Source organism: Monopterus albus, unplaced genomic scaffold (assembly GCF_001952655.1).
Source record: "Monopterus albus unplaced genomic scaffold, M_albus_1.0 scaffold250.1, whole genome shotgun sequence".
NCBI lineage: Eukaryota > Metazoa > Chordata > Actinopteri > Synbranchiformes > Synbranchidae > Monopterus > Monopterus albus.
Window position 1 is genome coordinate 1438449 of NW_018128130.1, and position 27500 is coordinate 1465948.

The following is a 27500-nucleotide window of genomic DNA, read 5'->3' on the forward strand; positions in this document are numbered from 1 at the left end:
CTATAGATCCCTGTGTGAACAAGTGTTTGCCCCCCTGTCAAAACACTGGTTTATCGCACCTGAGTTCAATTTCTCTTGCCACACCTGTTCGCAATCAAGAAATCACTTAAATAGGACCTGCCTGACAAAGTGAAGTAGACCAAAAGATCCTCAAAAGCTAGACATCATGCCGAGATCCAAAGAAATTCAAAAACAAATGAGAAAGAGAATAATGGAGCTCTATCAGTCCGGAAAAGGTTATAAAGCCATTTCTAAAGCTTGGGGACTGCAGCGAACCACAGTGAGAGCCATTATCCACAAATGGCGAAAACATGGAACAGTGGAGAACCTTCCCAGGAGTGGCCAGCCGACCAAAATTACCCCAAGAGCGCAGCGACAACTCATCCAAGAGGTCACAAAAGACCCCACAACAACATCCAAAGAACTGCAGGCCTCACTTGCCTCAGTTAAGCTGAGTGTTCATGACTCCACCATAAGAAAGAGACTGGGCAAAAATGGTTTGCATGGCAGAGTTCCAAGACGAAAACCACTGCTGAGCAAAAAGAACATAAAGGCTCGTCTCAGTTTTGCCAGAAAACATCTTGATGATCCCCAAGACTTTTGGGATAATACTCTGTGGACAGACGAGACAAAAGTTGAACTTTTTGGAAGGTGTGTGTCCCATTATGTGTGGCGTAAAAGTAACACCGCATTTCAGAAAAAGAACATCATACCAACAGTAAAATATGGTGGTGGTAGTGGGATGGTCTGGGGCTGTTTTGCTGCTTCAGGCCTGCAGTCCCCAAGCTTTAGAAATGGCTTTATAACCTTTTCCGGACTGATAGAGCTCCATTATTCTCTTTCTCATTTGTTTTTGAATTTCTTTGGATCTCGGCATGATGTCTAGCTTTTGAGGATCTTTTGGTCTACTTCACTTTGTCAGGCAGGTCCTATTTAAGTGATTTCTTGATTGCGAACAGGTGTGGCAAGAGAAATTGAACTCAGGTGCGATAAACCAGTGTTTTGACAGGGGGGCAAACACTTGTTCACACAGGGCTCTATAGTTTTGGATTTTGTTTTCCCTTAATAATAAAAACCTTCATTTAAAAACTGCATGATGTGTTTACTTGTGTTATCTTTGACTAATATATAAATTTGTTTGACGATCTGAAACATTACAGTGTGACAAACATGCAAAAAGATAAGAAATCAGTAAGGGGGCAAACACTTTTTCACACCACTGTATATACAAAAGCAAGAAGTCGACAAAAATCTTCTTATGTGCTTTGATGAGATAAACCGAATCTGAAAAGACAGATGCAGGTGTGTGTTGGGCTCCATAACATGGACCTGTGTTATTCTAAGACTGGGCTTGTGGGAAACAAAGGAAAAATAATCTCATATACTGGGAATTTACAAGCACATTGTGATTAAATGAAATTTAAATGATTCCTGAAGGGACACCAGGGTTGTTGCAGGAGTAAACATCAACTTAACATTAAAATTATGAACTTAACCTAAACAAGATCAATTAATTTGAAAACATCAACATCATATTTTAAGACCTTTTTAAGGCCTAAAATTCAAATTAGTAGATTTTATTCTAAGACTTTTTAAGGACCTGCAGAAACCTTTATAGTATATAGTATTACAACTTCCATACTGGAAGACAAGTGTTACCTTGTCTGTGGGATTGTTGGACTCCCAGTAGAGCAGTTCAAAGCTAATGATGGGATCCTGGACAGGCCAAAGCCACGACAGCATAATGCGTGAATCCAGCTCAGCCTCTGCCTCAAAGTCAGATGGTTGAGCTGGAACTGAAGCAGAAACAGGGAGGTGAAGAGATTTCGACACAGAACCAGAGGCAGAATGTGAAGGGTGTATTCAGAGGTGGATATACAAAGTCAGGGAGTCCGAAGATGAAGCGGGAGGCTGGACCTAGAGAAGCCAGGTGCTAAGTGAAACGCTTAGTCAATACTCATCAGAACAGTAACCAAACTGAGAAAGTACAATAAATGTCATCACCTTAAAATCCTCTAAGGTGTTAACTGCAGTGATGCTCTGATAATCAATGAGTAGAACCATCTTTCCCTTCTCAACCTGATACTAGTTATTAGACTTTGTAACATGCAATAATTCAAAATGAAAGGGTGCTGAACTCTACTCCACAAATAAAATATGTCAGCTGAACGTGGGTGGGGTTTGTTTTCTATTAGAGCCCTGGGGTGACGTCATGTTTCTGCCAGCCAAACACAGTCAACCGAGAAAACAAGCTCTCTGCGAATGACACACTACCAGTATTCCTCTACATGCTTGAGGATAAAGTGTGTGAGACCTAAGTATCACACACACTGACACCCTGATACAAACAGCCAGGCATCAACTCCACAACTCTCTAATAGCACAATAATTAATTATGCCAATTAAAGGTGCTACAGTACATGTAGCAGTATAGGTGACTGTTAACAGCAGACTGCTGGTTATGTCACACAGCTGCTGCTCAGAAGTGCAATGTAACATTTACTGTAAACTACTATATACAGCTAAAACCCCAAGGCAATTATTGAAATGCTTAAAAACAATGTTCCTCAAAGAAAGATAGGAAGGGATTTGGATCTGTCACCCTCTATGGTGCATAACATCATTAAAAGATTCAAGAAATCTGGAGGGATTTCAGCTGTAAAGGGCCAGGACTGCCCAGTCCAGTAAGTACAACAGCCTCCTGACTTGAGCTGTAAAGGGCCAAGCCTAAACTGGATGTTACCCTGGGGTTACCAAATCAATATGAAACAGACTGAGACCTCCTTTCTACCTGTCTTGTTCAGGTTTGGGCCACATGAGGATTCAGCTCTGTCATCAGCCACAAACTAAACTAAGCAAGCTACATTCATCAGTCGAACAGAAACAAGACTCCAAATCGATGCTAGGTTTGCTCTGTGTCTGAAGGGATGTGTAATCGCCATAGCAACTGAGGTGATAAGATGTCAGTGTAGAGTAAACCGCTTGTTCTACTACATCCAGTTAGTCAAAAGGAATTGATTACTTTAACTGTTTGCATTGCAATTGCTTTAACTAACATTATAAATACAGGAATTTAACATGCAAAGCGTTATTTCCACATTGTGGAATAGCTATTTTTATTTCAGTAAATGTTCACAATAATGCATCCACCACGTCGGACACCATCCCTGCTGCCACACAACAGTTCAGCAAAAACCTGACACAGAGGCTCACTACTTAGGATGTGAAGTCTTCTTGTGCCACTGATCTGTAGTCAGTATGTTCTCACCTCCCTGCTGGGTCTTGATTTGCAGAACATCAGAAGGCGGCCCATCTCCCACAGAGGTGAAGCCCAGCACTCTCAGACTGTAGGTGATATCTGTGGTCAAGCCAGAGACAGTGGTGAGCTGGCTGTCATCTGTGTTGTGTTTCTGCCAGGTGCTCAGTGGGGCGTCAGGGTCGGAGCTGTAGTAGACTCGATAGCCCCGGATTTGGCCATTGGGCTCATCTGGGGGTTCCCACTGTACCAGCATGGTGCTGGAGCTCAGCATGCGTGCCTGGACATGAAGAGGAGGTGATGAAGGTGCTTGCTCACTTGTACGTGTCTCCACAATACCACTGGGAGGCCCTCGGCCGACGTTGTTCACGGCCATGACACGAAACTCATATTCAGAAAAGGGGCTGAGGCCGCCAATGCTGTATCGGGTGGTGGCTACTCCATCTACTTCCTGGAAGCCGGTGTCAGACAGTTTGGCACAATACTGGATCACATAGTAGGATACTGGCTCTGGGTTGCCAGAGTCCCAGGTCAGGGTGACGCTGGTTGCTGTGGTTTCTGTCACAATGAGTGAGGTGGGCGGTTTAGGCAGGGCTGTTAGAGAGCAGAGACAGACAAGAGTTAGATAAACAAGTCTCTTTGCAGTCCTCCCTTTTCCGTCTCTCTGACATAAAGATTTGGCAGGAAGAACACCCGCTGAAGCTCTGAGTTCATGAAACTGTTCAACACTGCCAGTCTAACAGTTCATTATCATTCAGGAGACTGTCTTTATCCTTTCCTGATCTGCACAGGGGCAGTGGGCTGAGCAGTGTATTATGTTGCCAAGTATATGGGTGCACGTAATCCTGTTTTTCCATCTACAGTCAAGCCAACCAGAGCTGGAAATCATCTGAAATGAATATATTCAAATCAGTCACACAGCAAAGCCTATTGTTTTTAAAAGTTATTTAAAAAATGATTAGTCCATAGAACTCACCAGGTGTCATGAGGCAAACAGATCAATTCTGCATGTGAATCAATCAGGACATAACAATAACCATCGTTGACATATACATACAAGATAACAAATAATAACAAGTGTTGCATAAACAGAGAAACAAGCAAAGCATCATATGTCTCTGTCTAGAATCACAAGACTGCCTTAGTCCTGAGCTGTTTCTTTGCATTGTCCATAGTCTGACAGCTATTTTTTTATTTGGCTACACAGCCCAGCAGACAGCTGCCAATCAACTGTATTAGAACAGCTGTAATAAAAAGAATGTCTGAGGGACAAGTGCAAACACACTAATAAAATAAGCTAATGATATAAATATCAAGAAATGAATTCAGCATCTGTGGCACCTTAAGAACAAAACACAGCCGCTAACACGCTGGTTGCTCCTGCCTACATGACCGCAACAGACACAACAACCTGAAATGAGCTGCTGCTACTTCGAGATGACATCGAGTGTTAACATTAATAATTCAATAATAATTCAAAATGACCAGTGACAGGTGCCAGATCAGGGCCAATCTAATCTGAATGTGGGTTTATTTTTATTTTAGACAGTAATACACACATATACTTTGGATTTTGCCCAATTAACATTGTGTTTAGCATCCCTTATAGTGTAAACAATGCTGTAGAGCACAAATATAATTAGTTTATTTTTCTCCCTGGTGACTCTGTAGAAAGATGCCATTGTGTTTTTCTGAACTGAAACCACTTTCTAAAACAAACCCAAATTTAATTTTAACCCTAAACCCACCTGACAATTTTCTGTTTTAACTTTAAAAAGTTAAAATGTTTAATTTGTCAGCTTTAACAGCAACCTTCTGTCATTAAGTTTAGCACAATTGCTTATTCAGAAGCATGAAGGAAGAAATTTGAGGGCACAAATCAATAAATTAATCATTTAAGAGCTTAAAATAGTCATCTGTGTGCTTGAGTTAATTTTACAACACGGATTAGAATACTTTCAGGCCTAGCACGCTAAATCCATTTCCCAGATCTTTTTGTGTTGATGGTTCACATTCATGTTTGTAAGCAACATGTATCTAGCTCTGATTTGAACACTGATGAGCTCGTAAACTGCAACACATGCAGAGATTTCAATCAACTGTGAGTCACATGCATACAAGAATTTTATGCAGTGGTCATATCATACAGTTCCCAGAAAAACTGTTCAGCTACAGTATATTCCTTCCACTTTGGCTTGATTCAAAGGCTCCTCCATAAAGGTCCAACAAATGTGAAATGTCCTCATTTCTTCACTGACCCCCGTCACTGTTGTTGCTCTCCTTTATGTTATTTTTACTGGTCTGCAAGGGGCCGACGCTGCCAACACATTTTTCTGAAACCTATCCAATAAAATAAATGTATGACTAATTTTCTTGGCAAGTCAGGAGGGATATATTACTGCTGCCAGGAATGTTTTCCAGCCCACTATTTTCATATATTGCATAATCTGAGTGGTTGAATAAGCTCAGGACAATAACAATGGAGCCCAGGCTTCATGGGCTGCACATATTGTTACACACTACGAAACTTGCTCACGGTTCAGAAACAACTGTGTTTTTGCTTGATGTCCAGTTCCACAGCACAGTTTCTACTGGCATAATGTCAGTCATGTTGTACTCAGCACTCTGCTGCTCTTAGTTTCTCTTTTTAATACAAATACAGTTTTACTTCGAATGACTTTTAGTGTTATTTTTGGGTCACTGTTAAGCCTATGTGTCATGCTTTCTTGTTTGTCACTGTTATAATTGTTTACAATGTTACAGTACACATAACATTCATCAGGTGATGTAAAAAGAAATAAAACACACACACGCTGTGTTTTCATTCCTTGTGGGGACTTTACATTGACTTGCAACCTTAACCATAACCACCACTAGCCTAATCCTAACCCTGATAGTAGTTTATAGCAACTGAAAAAGCAAAAGCAAAGTCTAATACATTTTCACCTCTGTGGGTAACAAGCAGCTTGGACTAATGTAAAGCAGCTTGTGTTACAGCATCCTCTACAAAACCACCGATGACAGTCATGGCTGGAAGCTCTAAAAATAAATGCTGCAGTAGTGACAGGATGTTTGAGTTTTGACACACTCCATTCCCAAGGTCAAGCTTGTCTGCATCACCAGAAACCAAAAACAACTCAAATCACCCACAAAAGCATATAACAATACTACTGTTAGCACTCAGCTGCCTTTTAATTGAATGTTTCACCAAACAAATGTAATTATTCAGACAGTAATTCAAAGGTCTGTCCAATGTGAGATAATGTTCCACCAGACAAACCAATGCCCACATAGTGTTTCTAACCTTTGACAGTGATCTGGGCTGTGGTCTCGATCATACCCAGGGAGGACATGGCCACACAGGTGTAGTTGGCAGACTGGCGGATGTTAGTGAGCTCTAGGACATTGCGTCCAATAGGCATCTCTTCCTCTCGAGTCAGCTCCACTGCACCTCTCATCCATCGGACATAAGGCATGGGAGCACCGACTGCCACGCAGGTCAGGTTGATGCTGCCGCCGGGCATCACCTCGTGATTGGTGGGGGGGATGGAGAAACGTGGAGGCACACGGCGAACTGCAGGGGTAAAAAGAGTGAGAGTGAGAGGACACAGTGGGGGGGGTGTTACTGGACCACTGAGCTGACTCCATGTCTGTCTGGTGTGGCTTGTACTGTGCAGTAGTGTGTGTCAGGGTGTATGGGCCTGAAGAATAATAGCAAGGGCCTGGTGGAGTTTTACTGTCCCATTATTCCCTAAAGCTTGGAGTTTGGAAGTGCTTTCTACACTGAAGTGCTTTTAAAACCACTTTATAGGCACAACCTTCTCTCCTGCGACCTAAAACAGTTCATTAGAACTGTTTCACTTGTGAGTTTTGTTATAAGATCTTCATCCAATGAAATTCTATTTGTAAAGACAGTAATTTATCATCAGTGGACATCATGCAGACCTTTCAAGTCAATCTGCTTTACAACAGCACTGCCATGCAATATGATATGACAATGTAACTGCAACTACAGTAGACATGATGTTCAACGTGACTTGATTTTGATCATGAATATTGTACCAGTGAATGGTAACAATCGCTGTCAGACATAACGAGACACAGGAAAAGCATCTATAATCTAAAAATAAAAAGACTATGGTATGCTTTAAATAGAGAGGTCAAATTTACTGTAGGTACAGTTTTTACTCAGTCTGTATCATTAGCACCTGATTTACTAAAACTGATTTCATCAATGATGCCATGAGTTAACAGCAGTATAATTATAGTTTGCAGTCTATCTACTTTAACAATATTACCCAGAGAAACTGTACTTGCTGTACCTCCTTTCATACAGTTTCTGATGGATGGATTACAAACTGGAATTACATCCAGGTCATTTTTCCTTGTCTTATTACTGAACAGCTGAGCAATCACCATGTTTATGGTCTTTACTCTCTCACTCTCTCACTGTGAGAGAGAGTGGTGATCATGCAGAGGTGAATGAAGATGTTTTTGTTAGATGTGTATAACTAAAAAAGAACAACTCCTGCTGGGCCACAGAGCTTAAAATGCACCCAGAGTTGAATGTGCTGCTAGTTGGGTGCATTTTCATCACACCCTGATGCTGAGGCACAGTGTGCTAGAAAGAATCCTGAGGGATTCTTCCCTGTTGTTAGCTCTCCTCCTCTGAAACCCTCCTAAAGTGCTAGGATCTAGCACTAAAGTGCCTCCTTGTTACATTACATCTGAATTAGCGCAGCAGCACAGCATGAACATTAAATGTGCAGACGGCCCTGTTGCATACAGCCAAGCACAGTCATAACAATCTGACCAAGTGTAATTTAAGTGGTGGGCATGAGTATGGGTATGAGGAGCTTACATTATGGATCAGAGGCTTTGCTAAGGGTTTCGTCTTGGTTTAACTAAAGAAGAACGGGGAGAAAAATTCTGCCACTATCACTCTCAGTGCAGAAAAATCTCATGTGAGTTGAGCACTGGGAAGAAGCATTAGCAGTACATTGGCTGAACAATGACAACATTCAGTGAGCTCTGGGGGACGTGTATGCTTGGGCTAAATATTACTGTAGTAAAGAACACGATGTAAAGGAGGCACATGGCTTGGAAAGGGTGATGTGCCTGTCAGATAGGCGGGGCCCAGGAGAAATCTGCTGTAAAGTGGCTGCTCATGCATTTGATGTTAGAGGACCACTATTTTGAGACCGTAATTAAGGGTACCATATGATCACATGACATTTTTATGACCCCACAGCAAAACAACAGTTTCAGAGGCCATACCATTATCAATCAGCACCAGTGACTTCCTGTTATTTTATGCTGCGTACTGACTTTAAAATCTAAACTTGGAAAGTAGCCCACCTCTTTATTAGAAGTTTGGGTTCTGTGTCTGCTGTAATGAGCTGGAATGCATCAAGGATGAACACAAAGGCAAGACCAACTACTGGCCACCATACTGTGGAATGTCAAAGCCTTCTTTAAATTTTCTCCTTCAGTCATTTTATGGCTTTATTGGCTTGTCCTGTGTGTTTCATTGGCTATTTCATTATTGCTCTCATAGTTTAACTCTTTTCTCCTGCTGTTCACTTTTACTGATGCTCCTAAAAACAGGCCAAAAAGGAGTAGTCAGAGAACCAGCCAGCTTAAGTTGGAGGTAAAATGGAGAGTGACAATGATGAATGCATGGGAAAATAACTATGATACAGAAACTATAGGTTAACTATGGGTTATCTATCAAGCATGTCCTGGGTCTTTCGCCAGGAGTGCTTCCAGGTGGACATGCCTTATCAGATACAATACCTGACCCACCTCAACTGACTTCTGTCAGTGTGAGTCCACTCTGAGCTCCTTCACGATGTCCTAACTCCTCAGGCTATTTCAAAGGGAAAACCCAAACACCCACTTTCAAAACTATTTTCCCAGTGTGACCTTTAAGCGGCTCCTCATTTGACTTTATTTAGGTGGTGTAAATCTATTTTCTTTTTTAAATATACTGTGTTGTGTGTGTGACCAGTTTGCTTGTTGATAATTAGTACCACAGCTCTATGTTCTGATGCTGGATGATATAGATATGCTAGCTAGCACTGAGGGAGTAATCAGCATCAGTAAATTACAATCCATTACATTACCCATAGACAATGTGATGACTGGTGTACTGAGTCAGAAGTTAAGAGTGATGTTACATTAAAGTTCTTCTGCTGGTCTGGACAGTGGCCTAATGGGTGGGTTACTGAAGTACAGAATCCAGAGTGGCACCAGGGTGTCACTTAGTCACAGTGATACATTTAGGAGGAACAGATGCACATTAGTAGCAGCTGATAGAATGCAAACAAACTTTATTAACATGCCACAGAAAAGAGATGAGAGAGAGGGGGGAGTGAAGAAAGGATGAGTGAAAAGATTTGGGAAGCCACGTCTGAATAAAAAAAAAGCTGTCAGTTTTAGGAGCAGCTAAGATGGGTGGGGATGCAGACATTTGTATACATTGTCAAGAAAGTCATGCAGCAGTGCAGGTGAAGAGGCAGCAGCATGCTTGTTACAGGGTTCACATGCACGAATTAAATTTACTGAACTGAAAAATATTCTGCATGGTACCTCAAGTAGACTGACGACATCTCAGCTTTGGGTCTAATATCTATATTTTATCATTTTCCTTTAATTCTAAAGTTAGATTTTTTCACTTTCATATAGGCTGTTTAGATTCTAGCTTCACAGCTTGTAAAACCCAAGAAAATACATAGAAGCCCTGAGGTTTTTTCTTTGCCCATACTTAATGTTTGCTTCAAGTTTGCACCTATAATTGACAGATTTGATCTAATACTGTAAGAGAGGGTGCCACCAAAACAAATTTGATAACAACACCTATTTACTCATGTCTCACTAACTGAACTGCCTTTTCAGTTACCTTCAGTCATTTAGTTTGACAACAGCTTCATGCTAGACCACTTGTGTTTGACAGAGAGTGTTCATTTGGTTTGGCCTAACTAGTGTCACATATTGTACATCCTGCCAACATTCTCAGTAGACACACCTTGTTGTAAACCCCTTCACTGAGTACTATCTTTTACATGATACACTCACTAACTGCTGCATCTATCTAGGATAAGGATAATCACCTTTATTGGCCAAGTATGTTACACACAAGGAATTTGTTTCCAGTACAAAACCAATGGCAGCCATCTGTGGCACCACCTCAACCAATAGCTTTAACCATCGGGGGCAACGTGTTTTGCCCAAGGACACTTCGACTGGTGGAGGTTCGAACCTTAAACCTTCTGGTTGGGAAATGACTGCTCTACCCACCGCACCATGGTCGCCTCCCCCATCTGCATGTACAACAGAACGAAGAACAGTTCTACTGATTTAGCATCGCACTCCTACTGTTGGACTCATGATGGGCAGTTTAAAAAGAATCCTAACTGATACAGCGGGATTCATCAATTTTATTTCATGTGTTCTTCTTCTTTGACAAAACCTGGTGCCTACATAACCCAGAATGTATACTGACTGTCAACAGTCAATACACAGTCAGAAATAAGGAGTGGGCTAGCTTTTCAGCTCACATCCTTCTAACTCCACATTCCCAGATGTTTTCCTTTTCAGACCAACTGACGCTGACTTAAGTGATATCACTTGAGGATTTATCAGACTTCACACAGTTCTGTCTAGAGGCTCTAACCCCCAATATCAGTAAACAGAAAAGCTAGAGGAAGTGGGGGAATTCCCTTTTAACTAATAGAAATAACCATATAACCAAAAGCTAAATACCAGTGAGCTTCACTGTGCTGGGATAGAGCAATGTATATATGTATTTAAAAAATGTGAACTACAGTGTTTCTCACTCCCTGTCTGACAGAGAGACAGCTGAGGCGATGAGAAGTTTGTGGCACAGCAAAGCATGAGGTGTACTTATGATAGCAACACGGTGTGTAAAGCAGAACTGGTGTACAGGGTTTGCTGCTGTGCATAAATGGAAATGACATATACTGTACATATGGCCTCAAACTGATGGAGTCCTAGATTGGAAGCATCTTAGTGCACCAAGATCTTCAACCTGTAGCCCTGGGGAAAGGTCCTGGAACATGTCAAGATCAGATCAGGTCTGATTGTTCTGATAGATTAGAACAATCAGATAGGGAGGAGAGAAGTGAACCATTTACTGAAACTCAGTGAAGACAAAAGTTACTTTAGAATGACTTCTTACTCTGAGGTTTTTGATGCCTATTTTACATCAGTACAGGGTTAGGGTTAGGTATTAGGGTTAGGGTTAACCCCCTGCCTAACACCTAACCCTTCAGACCTGAAGCTGACAGAATGAAGTGTAAACCTTCAAGTGCAATGCCACTGCAAATGACTTTAATTTATACGTACAATTTAGACTTTTGTTTTTTTTTATGTGGCTCTGAAAAAGTTAGTCAAAGGTGGGGACATACTAGTCTACTATAGCCGAAACATCTGTTTCAACCAACTTGCATAGATTTTTTTTTTGTGCTTGGCAGTCAGGAAAAAGCACACAACACTTAATGAGTGGAAGTTCTGGTAGTAGACAAAGCTGCAAATCTCATGAGATCACACCAATTCTCACATGTCCTAGTAATAAATTAACATGCCCACCTGACTAACACTGTTTATGTGCAGTGCAAAAAGAGGAGAACTCTGCAGAGTTCTGGTGACACCCTGGCAGGAGAGGCATAAACATTGTGGACTGAATAGTCTACAGAGGGAAGGGGAATTCATTAGTCCTGTTGTGGTGCTGCATGCCTTTGATTTAGAGGCCTTCATTCTCCTGCCACAGTTTAGTCAGGTTTTCCTCCAGCGGACTTTCACACTACAGTCCTTTCTGTCTGACATTGTTGAACCTTTATCTTTACTTTTAGTTTATTTACCAGAATGTCTCCCTCAGGCGACACAGGCATGACATCATCAGTTGCCGATGTCAGTTGTAAATATTAAATGTTTAAAAACATCTTTAAGCGAATGACTGGATGTGACTGGATCTTAAGGCTTAAGATTAGTGTTTGTCTGAAACATCTGCCCACCTCAGTCACCTCCTAATGTGGATGTTATGTCTTCATATATTACATCAGTATAAATTATAAATCATAACATTATTTTTCAAAAGCAATTAATTTTCCCTTGCGGTCTCTTTTGCTCTGTCTTTTACTTTCATTACTTCTCTAGTTGTCTAGTCTTCCATTATGACAGCTTCTAATATCCAAGCCACTTTATATGATGCAACTGTTAGACTTAACTGGCTTGTTGGAATCACGTATCCTTTCCCTAAATGGTCACATTAAGTATTGTCACTGAAATTTGAAATTATATGTAGGATCACTTGCGCTCATGAGCGACAGGCTGCACTACAAGTCTGCGAGTCCACATATCAAACACAAGTACTTCAGCTAGGGCTGCAACTCTCTCAGTAGCAGTTCACTCCCCTTCAGTTTCCGAGCTCTGCCGCCTTCTTCTGTCAATGTCTTGGAAAAAGATGTAAACTAATTTGAGGCTATTTTCTTCTCTTGCAGTCTAGTTCTCTCTCTAGCAAACACAGATAAGAGGAGAGCATGGTAAAAGCAGAGTGAGCTCAGAGCCTGCAGATGAGAGCTGGGACGAGCCATGCCTTTGAACCACCCAAGACAATAAAAAGTTGATCAGCATGCTGGACAGGGCATCATGGGACTGACACAGTCGCAGAATTTTGTGAAATGAACACAAAATTTGAACCCAGATTAAATTTGGCCAGAAAGCATACAAAGATGATGTTCCTTCACCAAGAAAGGTGGTGGGTGTGTGACAGTCAGCCATAGGTTTGTGTTTTGGTCAGTGATTTTAATCATTTCACGTGTTTCTTAGAAATGGATCAAATGTACAGTATCAGTAGGTGTGGCAGAAATGTCACAACACTTCATTGTTGCGCTTCCTACTTCCTGCCATACCATGTCAGTGTCACATCCTCCATGAAACCATCCCTTCCTGGTTGAGGAATGTGTTTTTGTGCAGAGAGCACATTATTAGTATTTATTTCACAAAATTTCAGAGGAGCAGGCTGCATGGGGCAATATGTGATGTGATGCAAGGCAACTGACACTAAACAGTAGCAGCATGGTGGGGATGTGCAGATGGGTGGACAAAAAGGGTTGCACTGTGGGGTTGGGGCCCCGAGAGAGAGGCCGGGACGGGCCTGAGGCGCCTAGCAAGATGCCAGCGCAGCACGGCTCCAGTCTGCCAGGCCTTGGCTTTAGGGGGTTAAAGAGTGAAAAAACCAACCTTCCCGTTGATCTGAGTGGTGAGATTTGGATTGTATTTTTGGATGGCATGGTGCAATGAAGATGGAGGGATTTAAGATAAAGTGAAAAAGAAAAAGTAAACAACAGGAGGGGCAAAATAAGGAGTGAGAGGAAGAAGACAAGGAGAAACAGAGAGAGTAAAACAGGCAAATATCTGCTTATCCATTAATGACTGAGAAATCACAGTGGCTTTTTCAGTGCAGCACACACACACACACACACACACACACACACATCATATGGCACACACACAAATCAAAAGGCCATGAAGGATACACTCTCACACAAGCAGAATAAAATACACAGGGCACTATTTTTGTGGCAGTACAAGTGGCACACCAACCATTAGGGATTTTCTTGACCTTGAAATTCTCTTTGACTGTCTGTGTGGCATTTTGGTGATAGTATCAAAAACAGAAACCTGTATATTCTTGTGCAGTATCTGTGTCCACAAGACTTTATATTTTATGAAAAGCTTTTTCTGCAGTTCGCCATTGCACCAACCTGAAGGCAACAGGACAGATATTGTATTTTGACAAATTTGAGTCATGCCCACAGTGTTTAACTTGACACAACTGTGCAAATGACACCAGGCCACACTCTTTGCTGTATGTGGGAGATGTCAGATCACAGTGGTTTATCAATCCCATGAGTCACTGCCTCCTTTACAACTTTCTATCTAGCAAAAGTGGTGTTTCATATTTTGAAGATGCAACAGTGCAAAAGCAGCAGTTACACATTTTAAGATATGAAAAAAGTGAAATGGCACTGAATCAGGCTGGACTGATGCGGCTTCTTCAACATGTTTTTATGATTTATTTCTATCATCATGGTACAAGGTAAATAAAAACCTACACCATCTGCCTCTGGCTGTAGATGTGAGGTGCTGTTGTGCACCATTCACATACCAACGTGACGTCCTCAAGAAGCCTCTTTTCATTTTTTGTTGAGCTGTTGTGATCACGGGTCACTTTGACTGCCTCAACTGTTTCAGAGTGATGAGACCAGTAATGTTATTTATTAATCACCACCCCATCTGCTCTGTATTCATCTTCATCCTGCCCTTTTGCACTTTGCGCTGCTGCACCTACCTTACATGAACCCAAATAGCTGGTGCGCCCAGTGATGCCCACACAATCTGCCCTTAGATCATCAGTGCTAATCTAACTTTGTAAAAAACAGCAATAGTCCAGTGTCTCCAGTCAGCACGCACACAAATGGACACACAGAAGCAAACACATATATAAAACTTCACACACTTGTCGCTTTTACCCTCTGTTTGGAGATTGCTGGAAATACTATAAATATAGGAAAGCTAACTGGCCTTATGCTTTAAAGGAGCACACTGAGTCCTGTTGGTCCACCTACCCAGTAACTGATGAGAACATAGGCACTGTAGTAATCCTTGTGTGATCTTGCAGTGACTTCCTTTTAATAGGCTACTGTAAAATCATTTCACCGTTTCACTAAGAAAGAACCACATTTTGATTAAGCTGTTTAAATACACTGTATCTACTCATATTACCATTCCCATAATACCAAGGACAATTTAATTAATGATTCTAGATGTCTCTGTTTCCCTCCAGTGTTCAACATCATGTCATATGTTTATATCTTGATAATAGTGATTTGTCACTCTCCACATTTTGTCTTTGTGAAACCAGCCCTAGTTCTATTTTAACATTATTGTAACATGCCATGTGTACATCTAAAGAATTAATGGAGACTGCAATCATCCCCTTTCTTCATACTGGCTATAAAAGTGATTCATTCCTAATGCAACTCAAAAGCCACGGTCCTTTGTAGGAGCAAAAATGCAATGCAAATACATATCCTGTTCATACTTAAAGACAAACAGCAGATGTCTCAGAACAGGGTAGTCTGTGTTGTGCTTAGCAAGCAGCAGTTTCCAGAGGGCAGATAGAGGTGTACTATTCAGTATGGTATATAACAGCAAAGCCTGAGTTACTCGGGGTTGGGGGACCTCATGGCCACTAAACTACTTGTTCCTTTACACTCAGGACTGGAATAAATTACTTCTGCATATTACAATAATAAGTAACCAATATAGTGTTAAAAAGAAGACCAAACTTTTAATTATGGGAATGCAATAGGTGCAGGAATATTATCCTAGTTTTTATAAGTTAATGCTTGTATGTTTCACAGGTATTAACTGTGTTGGTTTGATGGTAATATGATGTTGCCTTGCCACCTGAACTGCTCTGCTATCTTTACATCTACTAACACTATGCTGGAGGTTTTCTTCACAGCATGCCATAGCAGGAAAAACACAGGTGTAACTGATAATTGATAACATTACAAATGACTGTATCCCATATATAGGAGTTTTTTCATTATAGGAACCAACAGAAATGTGCTGAGCCGAGAAAGGCTCGTCATGGGTCCTGCATTAGTTTCCACTGCCCACCACCTGCTTTGGAGGTGCATTCCAGGAGCTACATTTCACGACCCCTCAGGAGGGGTGTGCCAGTAACTTGGGGCAGTTGTCTGTGACTGGTTAAATGTCCATGTCTTCATACCTCAAGCATTAGCATTACAGGCACTGGTGTGTAAACACACAGCTGAGTGTATGTGTGAGAAAGGAGCAGCCCCTCCCTCCTCTAAACACAGACCGACAGAGAAAATACAGTGGAAAAACAATACAGGATGGTCTATGCCAGCCCAGGAGGTTATGCAGGGTGAAGTACTGGGTATACCACTCGTTAGGTTCCAATAGTAGAAACGTTGCATATGTGAGCCAGTTCTAGGATCCCACTGTACAGGCTGACTCACTGTAATGACATGATTCTCAAGCCATCCATTTCACCGTTTCACTAAGAAAGAACCACATTTTGATTAAGCTGTTTAAATACACTGTATCTACTCATATTACCATTCCCATAATACCAAGGACAATTTAATTAATGATTCTAGATGTCTCTGTTTCCCTCCAGTGTTCAACATCATGTCATATGTTTATATCTTGATAATAGTGATTTGTCACTCTCCACATTTTGTCTTTGTGAAACCAGCCCTAGTTCTATTTTAACATTATTGTAACATGCCATGTGTACATCTAAAGAATTAATGGAGACTGCAATCATCCCCTTTCTTCATACTGGCTATAAAAGTGATTCATTCCTAATGCAACTCAAAAGCCACGGTCCTTTGTAGGAGCAAAAATGCAATGCAAATACATATCCTGTTCATACTTAAAGACAAACAGCAGATGTCTCAGAACAGGGTAGTCTGTGTTGTGCTTAGCAAGCAGCAGTTTCCAGAGGGCAGATAGAGGTGTACTATTCAGTATGGTATATAACAGCAAAGCCTGAGTTACTCGGGGTTGGGGGACCTCATGGCCACTAAACTACTTGTTCCTTTACACTCAGGACTGGAATAAATTACTTCTGCATATTACAATAATAAGTAACCAATATAGTGTTAAAAAGAAGACCAAACTTTTAATTATGGGAATGCAATAGGTGCAGGAATATTATCCTAGTTTTTATAAGTTAATGCTTGTATGTTTCACAGGTATTAACTGTGTTGGTTTGATGGTAATATGATGTTGCCTTGCCACCTGAACTGCTCTGCTATCTTTACATCTACTAACACTATGCTGGAGGTTTTCTTCACAGCATGCCATAGCAGGAAAAACACAGGTGTAACTGATAATTGATAACATTACAAATGACTGTATCCCATATATAGGAGTTTTTTCATTATAGGAACCAACAGAAATGTGCTGAGCCGAGAAAGGCTCGTCATGGGTCCTGCATTAGTTTCCACTGCCCACCACCTGCTTTGGAGGTGCATTCCAGGAGCTACATTTCACGACCCCTCAGGAGGGGTGTGCCAGTAACTTGGGGCAGTTGTCTGTGACTGGTTAAATGTCCATGTCTTCATACCTCAAGCATTAGCATTACAGGCACTGGTGTGTAAACACACAGCTGAGTGTATGTGTGAGAAAGGAGCAGCCCCTCCCTCCTCTAAACACAGACCGACAGAGAAAATACAGTGGAAAAACAATACAGGATGGTCTATGCCAGCCCAGGAGGTTATGCAGGGTGAAGTACTGGGTATACCACTCGTTAGGTTCCAATAGTAGAAACGTTGCATATGTGAGCCAGTTCTAGGATCCCACTGTACAGGCTGACTCACTGTAATGACATGATTCTCAAGCCATCACTAATTAAATGTGTTTCACCTGTGACTTTCCAGCTATGAAAATGGTAATAAATTCTGGACCTTTGCATTTAGTCACAGAATGTGTGATTTAATCCCCATGTAATTTAAGACTATTTTTTAGCCTGAAATTTCCTCTTTATGTTTCTATGGCCAATATTTCTTTTCTAAACCATGTCAGAAAGATACCGCTGTGATATGCCAGAATAATCATTTCATTTATGTTACTGAGATTCTCTTGAGAATTAACTGATGTCTCTTAATGGCTAAGCAGACCAAGGGACCATCTTTCTGTTCCAAATGAAGTCTTGTACATGTGCAACAATCACAAACACAGGCTTTCACACTTAACAAAGCAAAACTAAAAGTCTGCCGATGCAAACTAAGCACATGAAACAATCAAAAATAGTTCCCTTCATGTGTAGATAGCAGGATAAGCATTTGAGCGATGACACATATGAGTGCAAGAGGAATGAACTGTGGAATCCAAATACAGAGAAGAAAATGACTTGACAAACAAAAAAAAAGATGGAAAAAAATAGCAAGTAACAAAAAGACACTGGTGCAACATATGACATGTTGCAGTGTTTTCTCAGAATATACAGTGAGATGAAAATGGAAGCTACCAGCACACTCGGAAAGAATAAAGGTTAAAGCAGCACAGACAGGACCCTTGAAAAGAGAAGCAGAAATAACAAATCGTATACTTTGCAATGTGACTTTGTTGGCTCAAGCTCATTTAGTGTAGTGGGTGATACTTGTTTAAAAAAAACAAGAGGTGAATGATGTGTAGTTATTATATTTCAAAAGTGTACTACTTTTTGTGACCAATTCAGTCATGTAGAGGCAGCAAACAAAATATTTTTAAATCTTTGTTTTAATTAGTGGTTTTCAGAGATTCTTGGAAATTGGGGCTTTTTTTAGCTCTCAAAGGCAATTTTATCTCTGGTACAAATGCACTGTGATCTGTTATTGGGAAATGGATACATCTGTTGTGGTGAGAAAATAAACGTGTACATCTGCTTGCACATATGCATCTCTAAGTCACACACACACAAACACAGGCCACTTTGCCAGGAGGATTCAGTTTTCTCTTTTTACTTCACAGTGACTGTAAATTACAAAGGGACAAATGTGTCCCACAGGTTCTTGTGTTTCTTATGCCTCACACTAACAGAACACTGCAGTCACACAGTACACAAGTAGTGTGGTGGGTTTGCAACACTGAAGAAACATATAAGAATGACTCCTACAAACCCCAGTAGACTGAGACAGACAAATCCAGTGATGCAGGTAGTCTTCTTAGTTCAAAATGATGAGGACGGTGCACTTATGGTGCTTGATTGGTCCAGTCTGCTTAAATCATAGTTGGTCTGGTTTATAAACCTTCAACAAGCAAAATACAATTCCTAGTCCAATTCCAATCTGTGTATGGATATTTTGTTGCTTGGCAGGTAGACTGTTTCTGTGGGTGAGGGTTGTTTCTCAATGTGCCACCATGACCACCTGTTGAAATTTCTTTGCTGCATGGCACCAGTCAGCTTGCCTTTCTGCTTTTTAAAGTTGAGGAGGGGGCTTGTTTTTCTAAATGTTTGGGGATTCAGAAGCCCACTATCTTTGTGGAGACCCACCCTCCTTGTGAGGACCTGATGCTGGTCCCCACAGAGTACGGGCACAGGCAGGAATTTATTTTGGAAGTGGTTCAAGGTAGATAGTTATTTCATGATAACAATTTCAAAAACTGGAAACTACTTCTAATTGGCTTTTATCATTTCTTAAGTGAAACCATGCATGATGTTTAATATAAGACGTGTTTGCAGTCAGGACTTCACTCATGCTCATTCAGGGGAAAAACAGCAATTTCACTGTTCTGTGGCAACGATGCCACATTTCTGCTAGTTTATGTTCTGCTTGTTCAACAGCTGTTTGCTAGCTGCTCATACACTCTCCGTTACTGGCTGATTTTGTTTCACCATAATTTACAAGCATTGTGATCACTGAGTCAAGGCTCTCTGTTCACCTGTGTGTGTGTGTGTGTGTGTGTGTGTGTGTGTGTGTGTGTGTGTGTGTGTGTGTGTGTGGGTGGGAGCTCACCTTCCTATAAACAGACACAAGGGAAAATCTAGTACTGAAGCAAAGTGCACTGGCCACATCAGCCCTTCAAATTCTCATTAGGTTTCCTTGGTGGAAAAACACTATACAATATGTACTGTGCTGTGGAGAACACCTTCTTGCTAGCAACCGCCAGGCACAGCAAGGTAGCGTCTTACAGTACCATCACAGCCATGTGGGAGTATTTACACACTGCTTTTTCACCATGCCCCATTCGTGTGAACACACAACTACTATGTCTGTATCTTTTAAATATCAATAACAGGTCAATAACCCACAAATAACTGAGTAATGACTAAGGCAAGGAGCTACATTGATGGGGGTGTGCTGGTCCCGGTAGGACACAGAAATGTCCATTTGGAGGAGTGGGATTTAGATGTGCGTAAATCTTATTAGATGCCAAAACACAGCACAGTCTTTGTAATACTTACGGACTATAGAGCTCTGGAATGTTATCACAGAGCCAGCTGTTTTTGTCTTTGGTCATGGATCTTGAGTAAACAGCAGAAATACAGCATTCATGTTACACCAGTAATCCACCAAGAATGCACACTAGCATGGACATGATGTGACAGTGCAGAGACTCCGGTTATGTTGAACCATAAAAAATTGGAAAAGTTCAACAAGATCCACCCTTTTTCTGCACAATGATGTGTTACTTTGGCAGAGACCCATTAGTACTGGACCCAGCACATCCCCCATTTCAGTGCATTAAGTTAGACCTGAAAAAAAACTATTTTTGTATATAAAAGTCTTTAAATATGATAATTAATTTACGGTGCTATACTAAAGCATAGGGCTATAACAAGGTCTGTGACACTGTGTCAGGCCAGTAATCCTGATTTATGAGACAATGTCCAAAAATATTGTAGAACAGCTCCTGGTGGGCTCGGTGATAACTGTATTCATAATGCAGAAACTTTTTAAGGCAAACCACATCAAAGAGTAAAGTGGTAATGAATAACCCCATGCTCTGAAAATTGCCTTTGAGAACCTGATACTAATTGAGGTGTTTGTTGATATGGCCTAGTTATGAGAAGCTCCAAGGCGTATGATTTTTACCCTGCTGCTGCTTGTTGCATCACATACTAGAATCTGCTTTGAGGGAAATTTCCTGCCGGTCTTCTCCCAGACCGGCTGTATACAGTGGCTGTGTCAACTTCTGTTTGGGGCAAGAATCCACATGTAAACTTCCACCTCCGCAAAACAAAGAGCCAGAACCGCAGCCAACCTCACTTTCACCCCTGACGAGTCAAAACACCCCCTCCCTTACAATAAGGTTAAGCAGGTCAAGCAAACTAACAACAGGCCAGTGGAGCAAATTACATAAATCGCCACCAAGGAGACAAAGACGACACAGACAGGGGGAGAGTACAGGAAATAATGGTGTGATAGCAGAGACTGAACAGGCGTCAACAGGTTTGACTTTCATTGCTGTTGAATCCATGGAGCCACTTCCCCTATTAGCAGTCAGGAGGCAGAGCAGAGGAGGTGATGAGAGAGGACCTTACTGCTGGGGATGGTGATCTGAATGGCAGCAGAGAGGGGTCGGTCAGGGTCAAGAGGAGTCTTACCTCGAACATAAAGGTTAGCCGGAGCTGAGTAGCGAGTCCCGGCGCTGTTGACTGCCACGCACTCGTACTTGCCCTGGTCCGACTCCTCGCTGTTCTCAATCTGAAGTGCTCCTGGGGAGGGAGGCCAAAATGTCACAGTTCAGGTCTGCACCACACACATTCAAACAATACACACACACAGACATGGTGTTAGAGTAGCCCGATTTAGCCACACTAACACTAGTCATACATACACTATGCGTGCTGAGACGAACCTGACTTCTGCCAACTTGCTTCTTATTTGCTGTAATGTCACAATAAACTGTCAAAGACAATCTCATGAGAGCAATGAGCCTGCAGTTCACAGTCAGGTGTTCTCCACTGACTGCACAAGATCAAAAAGTAAGGCTGGCATTAGTCTAACAGATTGCACTAGGCTACATGCTCCTTTATTGAAAGGATCACAGGCACTGTAGTTTATCTTGTACTCAGCAATCACAAGCTCACAATGTTCAGTAAGAAGCAATCAGCTTGGGACTAGACACTACACACAGGGTCGGGTTATCATGTTTCATTAACATTAATTTAGTTGTACAAACACACCAACTTGTGAAAAGTGCTGTTTGAGGCCAACGAGGTCCTCTATCGTAGCTCATATTATAAGGCACATTGCAGAAATGTCTGCCATGTACAATTATTGCACTGAAACAGTGTGGTTGGCTTGCGATTTTCAACACAAGTTAGGGGTCGTCCAGTAAAAGGCAACAGTTGAACACATCAAAATTTTTTTGGAGCAGACTTTGTCCCACTAGTTTTCAGTCAAGTGTCTGAAGGTGGTCTAAACACAGGCTAGAGGCTTTTCCAATGTGACAAGAAAATTCATGCAGAGAATACTTTTTGAAGGATAAAATATTTTAATGCTTCATATTTCTCACTGTCTGTAATGAATAAGAACAAACTTAGTAAGCTTGTTAGTATGTCCAGTAAGATTGAAGGTAAGCAGCATCATAGAATGACAGGGCTTTGTGAACTTTAGTGATGTATCACATGACTTGCTGCCACTAGGACTGCATATTGCCATTGTGCACTGCCATCGTGTACTGCCTGTGCTTAGAAATCCTTCATAACCTCTAGTGTAACACTCTTAACCAAATCCTTATGATGTTATATAATGTTGTTTGTTGCTTGTCTGTAATATATTGTGTGTGAGTGTTTGTCTGTTAATTGCCATGAAGACAAGAATAATAGTTTATGAAAAAACATGAAACAAAATTACTAATGTAACATTGTTGTGACTAAATCTAAATGAACAGCAGTATCATAAAAACTGTGACTGTTATGACACTTGTGCGCTTGTGTTTCCACTGGACAAAGCCTTTCCCCAATAGGCCTAACCTGCACTTATCGCTTTCCTGAAAGCGCAGACTATTTCTTACTATACACCAAAGTTGTGGTTGGGAGCTTTGATTTTGTGAAGAGAACATGTAAAACAAGCTGTGACTTACCTGAAACCATGATTTCAATCAATTTATTCTAAACACATTGCTAAGAGTTTCACAGCATTTATGAAAACAATCAATATTAAACTTGTCAGTAGTGAAGTTAGATTTGAGATAGAAAACATGAATGTATCTTAAACGATTATGAAATATTAGATACTGGCTGTGAATGTGACACACAGCATGCGATTTTGCAGTGGACAATAAGATGTGAAAAACAAAGTGTTTAAATAAAATGTACATATTTCAGAAATGCACCATGGAATGGGTTTGTAATACAATGTTAAGAGATAGATTACCAAAAAACACAAAATAAATAAATAAAAAGAACCCGCGATTGAAATCATGTGAGTGGTCACATCCCTGGTGGATCTGGTGCAGACAGCAAGCTCAAAGATGGAGGAGGAGGAGCAACCTTCATCTGGGATGCAGCCAGCTTCAGCATTCTGCCTGAGATGTACTGTGTCCTGAACTCACTCTCACATACACACATATACACAGTATGTAGGTAAAACATTGTGTCAAAATGATGATAAAGAAACTATTTTTTTTAAAGAGCTCTTAATTTCTCCCATTGGGTGTCTGTTCAGGAGACTGCGGATCAGTCACTGTTGCTGAAGTGTGAAGATGAGCTCAGTGCAGCAGCAGCTGAATCTCCTTCTTTATTTCTACATTTACACTTGTGATGATTGCCTAGCTCATTCCACATCGGCAAGATGGCAGAGGCCTATTAGAACAAATTGCTTCTCTCTTGAGAGACACTGGTGGATGTTTGCTCTGACCTCTTGCTATGAAAAAGCATCAGTGCTGCTGAGCAAGGGATGATTTCTTACAGATGAAGAATATGAATCCCTAAACAAATTTTTACAAGCTATCGGAACTTCCTCTGCCCTTCAGAAGTTGAACCTTCAATAATGGATTGTGTGTTCCCCCTCTCTACAGTACGCAGCAACAAGTTAAAGCTTTGCACCATAATGATATGCACTTTGCAGACTATTAAGTATGAAAATGGTACGTTATCACCAGTGCATGACAGGTTTCTACCTCATGAAACACATGGGGTAAGTCTTAGCACTATACACATAACAGAATAATCCTGGCCAGCACAAAAAACTAGGGAAGACCATGCACATGCACAGTTGCCTCTTTGTTACTTTAATAATGCAAGAATTATGGTGGTTCTTTGTCTTTGGAGGTCTTTTTTGAAATAAGTCATACCCCACGTGTTTTGTGTAGAAGAAACATGTCACCCAGTACAGCGACATGGCTCAGAGGTGTTTTAATAGTTTCTGGACAACAGTGGAGCTCTGCGGCACAGACAAATAAGCTAAAGCAACACCAAAGCACCAAATGTATTACTAGTTTTAGCCTCTGTATGGGATTTGTAGAGAATAGCAACAGCAGAAAATTACCAGCCTTAAAGTTTAATCCTTTCAGAGTGTGGGTTTGTAGTGTTTGTAGGCCTGTTTTGCTACTTCATGTGTATGGTAAGCAATGCTGGATAAACCCAATGTGGTGCATTCAACCAAATTCACACTGTTCTGTTCCTGGTGAATCCTAGACCTAGAGCACCATTTAGAGTTGAACCAGAAGCCACTTTTCTGAGTCGGGTGCTGAATTTGACAAAGCTAACACTCAGCATATTAAGTGTAAACTCAACCAAAATGAGTACTTTGACTAGCTAGTAAGTTATGTTTCACGGTTTCCTATTGAAATAATTTAAAAACAGAAGACTTTTTGATTGCTGGACTTCATTGTAAATAGCATTTGGTAGCTTAGTGCTAACCCTTTGTTAGCTCAGTGAGAAAAATCTCTTCCGAGACCAAATATACTTCTGAAAGGTTTAGTGCTGAAGGCAGAGAAAGTGCCGGAGAAGGTGAAAAGGACAGAGGGCTGTAAAATGAGGACACACTAGGTGACAGGAGGAGAAAGACAGAGGTGATGGAGGAGAGGGAGCTGTGAGGAAGAGAAGATGCTGTTGTTTTATTTTTTTGTATCCAGCATTCTTACCTCTGATTGGTGTACCACCTGGTGAGGTAATTTGAATGCAAATAAGATTAGAGATAACATTAGTAAAAAGAGAAGACAGAGAAAAAAAGAAAGACAAGAATGGCAGGAGAGCAAAGAGAGGAAAACAATAAAGATAAGAGAGACTGCTATTCTCACCATATAAATATTTATGTCTACTTTGTATTACAGTTGTTAGCTGAGAGGGAGAAAAATAAGTTTAATGATTATTTTCAACCATTTAATTTAATTTTCAAACAAGCAATTATTTAAATAACAATTATGGAAAATGTATTCTTGGCGAAAGCAGTTTTCTTAGGTACAAATCTGTGTTATTTTCCTCACAAGCTTGAATAACCAAAATTGTTTCAATAATGTCACACCCCAGCTACAGCTGCAAGTCTGTCATTTGTGCATCTGTTTCTTTTTACTTTCATATGGTGCTTATTTGCGTTATACACCTGACTCGACAGAACTGGCATCCTGTTGTGTTCATAAATCATCTTATTCTCCACACCTGCCTTTTTCCCTGACAGCACCTGGCTATCAAGCACTTGACCCCTCATCCACCAGCAACAGGTCTGTTTTGGTTCTAACCCAAAGGTGTTTTTCTCTCCTGCAGCTATCCATTATAAGGCAGATAAGCACTCAAGCTGCTTACTCTCCCTCTGATGCAACTGAATGAAAGCTGATGTTGCTACCTCAGTGCTGGAGTACTATCAAGCTCTAAAGTTAGCAAAATATACAGTGCAAGAAAAGGTAATGGCACTGGTTTCCTGGTTTTCTGCATAAACTGGTCATGAAATGTGATCTGCTCCTCACCAAAGTCACAAATATCAACAAACACAATATTTCTGAGATAATAAAAAACAGTCATGATCTTTTATGCCTTTATTGAACACACCTATTAAGCACACCCATTGTTTGGGAAGAACACACAGCACTACGTATGTGCCGCTGTGCTTCCTCTGAACCTGGACCATTGTAGAGGGGGAAATGAATTCCTAAGTTTATCAAGGTATCCTACAGGATAATGTCAGAGTGGCTGTCGGCAAGCTAAAGCTCAGAGCAAGGTGGGTGATGCAGCAGGACAATGACCCTAAATATCAAAGTAAATCTACTACAGGATGGCTTCAGAGACAAAATCCACCTTTTTGAGATTCCCAGTCAGAACCCAGACCTCAGCCCAACAGAGATGCTGTGGAATGACCTCAAGAGAGACGTTCACAACAGACATCCTAAGAATATGGCTGAGCTGTAGCAGCTCTGTAGAAAGAATGGTCCAGAATTCATCCTGAACATTGTGCAGGTCTAATACACAGCTACAGGAAGTGCTTGCTTGAGGTTATTGCTGCCAAAGGTGGTTCAATCAGTTATAAGAGGTTGCTTCCGGCGCCGACAGTGATGGCGACCAAGGCTACTCACGCTCTTTTGTGTTTGTTGTTTTTCTTTGTTTTCTTGGTCTCTTGCAACTCATCCTGGATTATTTTTTACCAGAGAAGAACTGTTAAATATCGGACAAGTCACAGCAAACTACCTTCCTCCGATTTTTGTGAACGAAGAATGCTGTATGTACATTCTGATCGGAGCCGCGCCAGCGATATACGGGACCTGGAAAAAATGCCGCCGGCGTGGAAAATGCTCTGGCATTTTGGTACGGTTATGACAGAGGGGAACACGGACCTCACTCCCATCTATTCACATGGCTAATCTCCACTCCCTGGTCAACAGGACTAACTCTGACTTTGCGCACTCTGCTGCTTTGTGCTTCACAGAGACCTGGCTCAGCAGCTCCATTGCAGACGGCGCGATTCGAATACTGGGTTTCCAGGTGTACAGAGCGGATCGTGTAAAGGAATTGACTGGGAAAACGAGAGGAGGTGGAATCTGCTTCTACATAAAGGTTGGTGCACAGATGTCACAGTGCTACAGAAGACATGTACCGCAGACCTAGAGACTCTTGTTATCAACTGCAAACACTTTTACTCTCCCTGTGAATTCAACAGTTTCATGCTAATGGGAGTGTACATAACAGGCTAACGCTAGCGCACTACGGTTCCTAGCAGAACTGATAACTAGCCTGGAGCTAGAACATCCCAACTCTTCACTTATTGTTCTAGGGGACTTAACAAAACAAATCTCACCCACGAACTGCCCAAATACAGGCAACACATCATATGTCCCACCAGGGACAAAATCACACTGGACCACTGCTACAAAACAATGAAAGATGCCCAGCCCTCAGACTCTCAGATCACTGTATGGTCCATCTTATTCCAACCTACAGGCAGAAACTAAAAGCTGCAAAGCCTGTGGTCAAAACAGTGAAGAGCTGGACTCGGGGGGCTAAGTCAGAGCTACAGGCCTGCTTTGACTGCACAGACTGGAGTGTATTTGAGACTGCAGCTACAGACCTGGACGAACTCACCGACACTGTCAAATCTTATATCAGTTTCTGTGAGGATGTGTGTGTGCCCAAAAAGACCTTCTGCACATACAACAACAATAACAACAACAAGCCCTGGTTTACAGCCAGACTCAAGCAGCTTCATCATGCCAAAGAGGAGGCTTACAGAAGTGGGGACAGGACTCTGTACAGCCAGGC

At 41.3% G+C, this 27500-nt stretch overlaps 1 protein-coding gene across 10 annotated transcripts in view; it reads right to left on the reverse strand.

Annotated features, from left to right (window-relative positions):
* ptprfa (protein tyrosine phosphatase receptor type Fa) overlaps positions 1-27500 on the reverse strand; it is a 562000-nt gene that overhangs the window by 217785 nt on the left and 316715 nt on the right. For 4 of the 10 annotated variants that reach the window (XM_020620916.1, XM_020620920.1, XM_020620914.1 and 1 more), the window contains exons 6-11: positions 24899-24916; positions 21411-21521; positions 13520-13531; positions 6561-6830; positions 3269-3850; positions 1660-1796 (exon numbers count right to left, since the gene is read on the reverse strand). In XM_020620916.1, the coding sequence (XP_020476572.1) occupies positions 1660-1796; positions 3269-3850; positions 6561-6830; positions 13520-13531; positions 21411-21521; positions 24899-24916 (1130 nt within the window). The remainder of the gene's footprint in view (positions 1-1659; positions 1797-3268; positions 3851-6560; positions 6831-13519; positions 13532-21410; positions 21522-24898; positions 24917-27500) is intronic. The other 6 variants (XM_020620922.1, XM_020620921.1, XM_020620919.1 and 3 more) reach the window with 3 other exon arrangements.